General features: G+C 34.6%; 1 protein-coding gene across 1 annotated transcript in view; it reads right to left on the reverse strand.

Annotated features, from left to right (window-relative positions):
* Window positions 1-7656, reverse strand: part of LOC150110519 (transcription factor LBX2-like) — a 133696-nt gene extending 126040 nt beyond the window's left edge. Inside the window, exon 1 of the mRNA XM_090394434.1 lies at window positions 6716-7656. Within this exon, the coding sequence (XP_090250560.1) occupies window positions 6716-7208 (493 nt within the window). The 5' untranslated portion in view covers window positions 7209-7656. The remainder of the gene's footprint in view (window positions 1-6715) is intronic.
* Between the last annotated feature and the right edge of the window lie 285 nt (window positions 7657-7941).

Consider the following 7941-nt stretch of genomic DNA (forward strand, 5'->3'; position numbering starts at 1 on the left):
TGATGTTTCACCCAAATTTCGAATAAGAAGTAACGTATAGACACTTAAAGCGATTAACTTAGACTCCTAGAGAATGGTTTACTTGTGACTAACAGTCAAAATCATTTATGCGCTTTCTTAAAGAAGTGTGTAATTCTGGTAGCTGGTCTTATTGTCAGCATGATTTCCATGATGCTATTTGCTTAATATACAAATACGAAGTTGCTCAATTATTTCGCTTTCAAAACCAGTTACTCTGGAAAGCTGCCAAACAGCGATTTTTCTTTCTTTCTTTTTTTTTTTTTTTTTAATCATTTGTGAAAATTAGTTACCCATTAAACCCATTCTGAAACAGCGGAATGTAAGATGAAATCAGAAATAATAAAGTGTACACGCAAGAATTTTTCATCTATATGCTTTAATATTTTTCTACCACGTGATTAATTATTGTATGGCCTCTTTAAGAAGTGATATGAAAAAAATGTAAACTAAATTGGGAACTTGTTTATAGATTTTAACCGTTTTTATAGTTAAAAATCTCAACAGCAATTGTCTGTTAAGCACAAAACTTTGTCAGAACATTGCTGTTTGACAATCAACGAGCACTTGTAAAAACTGATCCTTAAAAGCCCTGTTAAAGAAAGAGAAAACAAATTAGAAAATTGGAAATAAATTATTTTGTCGGCTTCAGAAAAGTTTTCTGTAGGGATGGATGAAAGAGTATCATTCATGATGCCGCGATCACCAGGGACAGGGGGGGGAGAAGACTTTGCAGGGTCTGACACGCAGTTCGATATCACATCCTTACAGTGAAATAAAAACAATAAATACTTATTTTAGGTTTAAGGCACAACAACTTCATTTTATTTTTTGTTGTAATACACAAAAGCCTTCGTATGCAAATTGCTGAAGATCACTTAGATGAACCACCGATTCTCTCTCTCTCTCTCTCTCTCTCACACACACACACACACACACACACACACACACACACACACACACACACACACACACACACACACACACACACACACACACACACACACACACAATAGCATTATTGTATCCTTCATGAACTAATTTAACCACATAGATCTGTTTTAGCTATATTTCTTATAGCGACAAATTCTTTGGCAAACTGGTCCAGAAACCTCGCTCTGGAGGCCAAACATGGTACTTTGTCAAGTCACTTTAGGCCTAATAATCAGCGCTGTAGTCTCACACTAACTTCCTTGCCCATGGCGGGATTCGAACCCACAGTTTTCACGCAATTTACAGACACAACGAACTAAATAATTTGAATTGCATCTGTATTAAATATATCAACAAATCAAGTGAAGATAATTTTAATGCGGCTTGGAAAGAAGTCTGTTTTCCATTCATGACTGGATTTCTCTATTGTTTATATCATAAAAAGCTCATTAAAGTTAGTCTATTTCGCTTGTTGATGTACTATAACATTATATCTTTATTTACAATAGTATTAGTATTATTATCAGTGATGGCACATAATTAGAGTTGTTCCTAGTTCGTCTATAGAATAAAAAGTTACATAGGAAATCCAAAAGAAAAATAAATAAATAATCGTGGTCATTTATGCTATTTTAACACAAAATTTTAACACTCAGAAGTAGTTCCGCTATAAAAATAAAGATGAAGAAAGAATAAATTAAAAAGTACCGACTTAAATGGCTCTGCGAAAATCTGCTGATTTAATTTGCTCCCTTGAGTTATTAAAATGCTTATCTAATAGCTGATACTGATTCTCAAATGTCCTACATTAAGAAATAGTGGTAGAATATAAACAACAATAAGAAATTGTTAACAACAAAGCCTTAAGGAATATGAGCTTGAAGATTTCATAGCTGTTAAGGATTACAAGATTTAATATGGTACATCTTTGCTGGTGTTATGACAGGATATCTTCGCATGCTTCCTTCCAGACTGGTCAGAAACCAACAGATTCACTCAAAATAGATTTCGAAGGCCTCTGTCATTTTCTTTTTCTTCATAACAATAAAACTATATTAAGACACATCATGATATTCATGTATATAGATAGGGAAACAGATTAATGTTCATTGGTGATCGTTGAATCAGATTATCGCTAGAAAAGGAACCACCTTCCCTTCTAACAATGTCTAACTCGAAAATTTCCTATCATCAGAAGTCTTTTCCAGCACATCATCGATATAAGTAGGATGTAACTTGTACATTTATTAACTTATAGCTACTAATTTGTGTTCTTGGACTTTATGTAGTCCCCTTTTTATATTTCGCTTCACTTTTCCTTGGCTTTTTTTTATCGTATTCTCTTCAAAATGCCACGTAGAACTGATTGATTTTTTTTTTTTACTTATGAAATATTTTGAGGTACCCCATGCGTAATCCGAAAAATATCAACAAAGGTCTAAATTAGGTGTTAGGCCTAAATACTTTTCATTATTTCTATGTGGCTTTAACGCATAAGCGATAAAAATGATATGTAGGCTCAATAATTCTTTAGCTAAAAGTCTTTTGGTCTACAGAACTAGGTACTATAGGTTTCAACTTTCTGTAGATGGGATTAAAATTGCCTCTTCTTTCTAGCCAAAATATTTTTTTCTAGACGTCCAAAATGATTTCATTGTAAAATTTGCCTAATGATGGGTTTTCGTAGTTACACTAACGAAGTTACACAAATTTTTTAACATACATTGATATAATAATATTAAGATTATCTATAATAATAAGAAAGAAATTCTTTACGAATACATTTCGTGTATAAAGAATTTCGACATAGATTACGCATTTTGGCAAAATATTCTGTTTCATATTGAAATGCAGTTGCAAAGATCTTCATCAGGTGTCCAGGAGGATCAAATCCCTCGAGTAGATGCTGAAACGACTGATGCCTAAAGCTTAAATCTTTCTAAATTACTTGGTTTGAGTCGGAAAGAATATTGGTTATCAGAGATCCAGTATTTCTTTTAGCTTTGGGGAAATTCGGGACAGTTTAGTCGTATTATTGTTCGCTTTGGTTGTTTAAAACTAACCTCGGGAACCAAGCATACTTTTGTTTGTTTGGTTATTGCAAAAATCCAGAGAACGCTTATGTTTTAATATGATAGACTGAAGTGGTAGAATGCTAATAAGATTCTTCCAACCTCATTAAAATCTATTTAGAATATTAGGCTTAATATTGTAAATATTAAGCTATAAAAATATAAGGTTTTAAGCAAGGCTATTGTATAAAAATTAATGCATCGCATATTTCTAATAATATGATAATCCCCAGGCGAAAGGCAGTGATTGAGCTTACAGTCAGTATGATTAAAAATCAAAATATTTCAAAACAGACGAAAATTTGGTGTTCATGAAGTTATTTTTCCGCTCTCTATTTTCACCTTACAAATTCACGAACCATACGGTTGACAATGTACTGAGCTGCAAGTAGCATGACTCAAGTCATTATTGGACATTATCTCTCGCCCCTGTGTCACCTAGTCTCGCCCCACAGTCAGATAAAACACTAATCTGTCTGTGACTTCTTTGAGCAAAGCGTTTTTGTATGTATAATTATCATAAATAATTAAGAGAAGAAAAAATCGTGTCTGTTTATCATATTATCGGTTAATTGTTGGTAGGCTTTTAAAAATATTTAAAATTAAGTACCTTAAAAAATAATTACTGGTAATAAAAATGTCATTAAATCACGAAGAATAACTGAATTGCGCTTATGGCAATGAAAGAGATTATAGAGAGAAATGAAATAGACACGAATAAAGCTAAATTATTAGAGAAGCCAAAAGCTCTACTGAGAACATCAGTGCTTCTTTTAAATATTATTATTATCTTAAAAAGGAATTAGTGTATAAATTTTATAGCTAAATAAATAATAAATAATGTAAATTTTTCGTATATGGAATATAATTTATTTTTTTAAAAGACTTTAGCATTTTTTTTATAATTTTAATATATTTAGTTACCAAGATTAAAATGTTATATGTATATATAAATGCATCATAAATAAATGAACGATACATCATTTTTATCATTGCTAAAGATTATTATCTAATTGAAACATTGTTAGACAATGTATCACTTGCCGATGTTGTTCAGATGACATACGATCATCCAAACATTTGATCACGGATTGTTATTAAGACTGAAAAAACATTCCTGGATGGAGTGATGAGTGAAATTGTCCATGGATGACTTTTTTTTTGGTTACCAAAAGGGAACAGATACTCTATGTTTGCAACCATTCCTAAATAGCATCTACCACAAGTGTAACTCCACATATCCCACGTTCTAGGTTACATTGTTCTCTCTCTCTCTCTCTCTGTTTCTTTCTCATGTGTGTGAGTGTGTGTTTTGTGATCATATTTTGAAAGTTGACAATTTCGAACCAAAGATCATCTTTCGATATTTGTTACGGTTTTGTGTATTTACATTTTGTTTTACTTTATTTGGACAGTTAGTAAATATTAAGTTTTATAATGATTACTAGAAGAACAACAAAAGTAAATAAAAGACTAGGATACATTCTATTGTACGAGTGGCTCATCTTTACATTTCGTTCTTGTATCTGCATTCTCGATGTTTGCATTTTGTGGGGACTAATTCCGCTAACGATAAGTAACAAATCAAATTATTTTGGGGTTACGTTTATGCATTATTAATTACGTACATTTCAGAGGTATATCCGATGTTTTTTTAAACGATCTAATGAGGTAGAGTCTAGTGTTGTTTCATCCATAATATCATTTCATTTGATACGACAGATATTTTCATAAACTGGATTTCGTTAAGATGATATCGAGTTGAGCCTGTTGTCTCTAGAAAACTAAAATACTAACCATAACATTTGAGGATCTTAATTTACATAAAAGTACTTGTATTTGGATAAAAGCATTTATCCATAGCGGTTCTAGCAATGACATTTAATATACTACATAACTTAAATAATAATAATAATAATAATAATAATAATAATAATAATAATAATAAAGGTGAAAGAATATGAAAGGGGCGTGATCTCTCTCTTTCTCATGTTCCTCAGGATGATGAATATAAGTAAAGGGATTAAAAAGACATCTGTTGATCAGACAAGATTTAGGATCAACTGATAATTGTCTATTGAGAAAATATATATTATATACCATCTATCCAAAAAAATTCGGGTTCAGTTCCGAAAGATATCGGTTTCGATCTGTGTGCACTGTTCTACTTTCATTTTGAATGATAACTGATCATAACCGTTTTTTTTTTTTCTGATAAAATATTGAGAAAAGAAGATATAAAAACATCATGTTAGTGACGTCATTGTAACTGATTACTATTGAAAATCCAGTAAAACAATGTACACCCAATAGAAAAGATCTAAATATTCCAATAGAAGACAAAGTTCTTGCACGCTTATTCTTATTGACTCTTGTGTATGTTAAACTAGATGTGTAGTTAAGGGTTTGGTATTAAATCATTTTAAGAAATAATGTATCACTAAAGATAATAATCACAATCTTGATTAATTTGGCAGAGGCTATCTGTAGATTGCAAATTGTTGCAGCTCCTCATACTATTCGAATGATTTTTTTCCATTTTTACTGATTATTTGAAGTCCTTCAATGTGCTTTTCCCATGATCTTTGAATAGAAATGTTCAACTGGTTGGTAGTAATGAAAAAAAAAAAATTGAGATACTGCTTTTATAGAGCATCCAGATGAGCTACTTTGTGACTGCCTGCCTTTCAGTGCTATAAAACAATGCACTGAAAGGCAATGCACTGCCTTTCAGTGCATTGCTTTATAGCAGGCCACATCACAACGAAAATAAAGCATTGAAAACGAATATCTCTTGCATTTGAGATTGCTACGTGGATGAGTAATATTTTTATAGCGATTTTGCTAAAGACTGCAGATCACTTTGATAGTTAATATTGTTATTATAGTAAGGATGATATTTTATTAGGAGAACAAATACTTTCAGCTCATGCAATTCAACTAAACTCGTTTGAATTTTGACTCGTTCAATTGTAGGGGGTTCTTCATATTCGTATAGAGAGTTGGACAAAAGCCTCCACAATATTTAAGGTGAGTACACATTCGTCAAAATGACAATAAATGAATAAAATAAATAGAATGCAATAATAGTCATGACTTAATATATAAGTAGAAATGACAGAAGTTGGACTATATTATGACTTTCCGTTAGTATTTGGTAAACGATGAAAATCCATGCATGGAAGCAAATAAAACCGAGTTCCAGAGAGAGAGAGAGAGAATTATTTGAAATGAACTGCAGATTTATAATATATTTTTATACTTAAGTTCAGCTTGATCACTTCTAGATATTCGTACAAATTTAGAAAAGATTTTAATTTTAATAATGCTTAATTAAAAAATCTATAAAAACTCTTTCTAATGTTTTCGACTAAAATGTCTTCTTTATTCTCTACAGAAAACGAAAAGGATATCGCCCCCGTTCTTACTTTTTTTTAAAAAAAGAAGCAAATTTCGTTCTTTCAATATTTTATCTTTTGCTAAAAAAGAATCTAATTGATGTTAGCATTCGAGTTCTCGTCGAGGTGAATAATAAAGTTTCCCAGACGGATGAATTAATTATCGTAATATTCGCTAAACCCACAGATTTAGCTAAGAATTGCTTTGTGCTACTAAATCGCATTCGACAATCGCCTCGCTTCCCAAATTCGAAAGCTTAACTTCTAACTACACTACGAAGTTCACAAGCTTACCTGAAGTCTTTTCGTTCGCTTCCAACCCTTCGAAAGCTTTGCTGGTCATTTCGAACAGCGCGTCGAGTGGCGAAGTAGCGGCGTTCGCAACGGCCGGACTCTCCGGTGAGTCGCTTTCCGATCTCTCGGAACGGGAATCGTCGTCTGCCGACCTTGGTCGCCGGCGTGCCGCTGCCGAGCTGTCGAGGTCCCAGGGTCGAACAATCCCTCTGTCAGCGACGCTGCTCGGCGTCCGCCGCGCGCTGGGTTTGTGATTGAGAATGTCCTTAATAAAAAAGGAACTCAGGGGCTTGTTGGGGTTCGGGGCAGGCCGCAGTTCCATCATGCACAGTTTTTTGATCGGATTAAAGTATTCGTCTTCTGAATGCTCGTCCGCAGCTTCCGCCGAGGCAATACTCGTCACATCGATGTCCTTGTCCGGAGTAAGAGATGGCGGCGGAGGTGACAGCGCTTTGTCTGTGCACTGCGATTCAGAGTCAGGTGTTGCAGACATCTCACGGACTTTCAATTCTGGTGAACGGAGTCTTTTTTTTTTTTTTTTTTTTTTTTGTGCGTGTGTGTCGCTCTTCAGGATTCAGAAACTGATGGAAAGTATATGGAAGAACAAACTCTCGCTAGCAATCAACTGTCGGCGAGGGTCCCATTCTTAGCTGTCCATCCACGCTAAAAACCCTGCCGTTAATATAGAGGTCACACAGCACACCGTAACTCACACTGAATCCGAATCTGGACGAGAAAACACACCGAGTCTTTCTATTTTCCCCGTCTGCCGCTAACAGACGGAGTCTCACACGGGGTGGTTTTTTTTTACATTAAAACTTGACCGACTCTGGTGAGACAATAAAAAAAAAAATAATAATAATCCCACGTGCCCCCAAAAAAGGTCCTGCAGTGATCCCGCAGATGGCTCACGTCGAAACTCTGACAGTGACTTCAATACTTGCTTGCACCGCACGTCGCGTCGGCACACCTCTTAAACACTGTCTCATCACCTCGAGTCTCGCGAGTTAGCAGACAGCTGCGTCCACCAATCTTATCGTTCTCGAGCGAGAGTGGCAGCAGAAACGGACGAGCTGACGATCGTAGGCGGAGTTCCGATGAAGTCTTCGTTTGCGGTGTTGGTCGCGAGTAGTTGATGGACAGCAGGTGAGGGCACGGACTGAGAGTGCGCGCACGGACGAAACGAAGGCAGGTTCGGAGTACAACAAGACATACGAACCGATCAT

This window comes from Typopeltis vanoorti, chromosome 1, assembly GCF_054136105.1.
Source record: "Typopeltis vanoorti isolate ZY-2024b chromosome 1, IOZ_Tvanoo_1.0, whole genome shotgun sequence".
Lineage (NCBI taxonomy): Eukaryota > Metazoa > Arthropoda > Arachnida > Uropygi > Thelyphonidae > Typopeltis > Typopeltis vanoorti.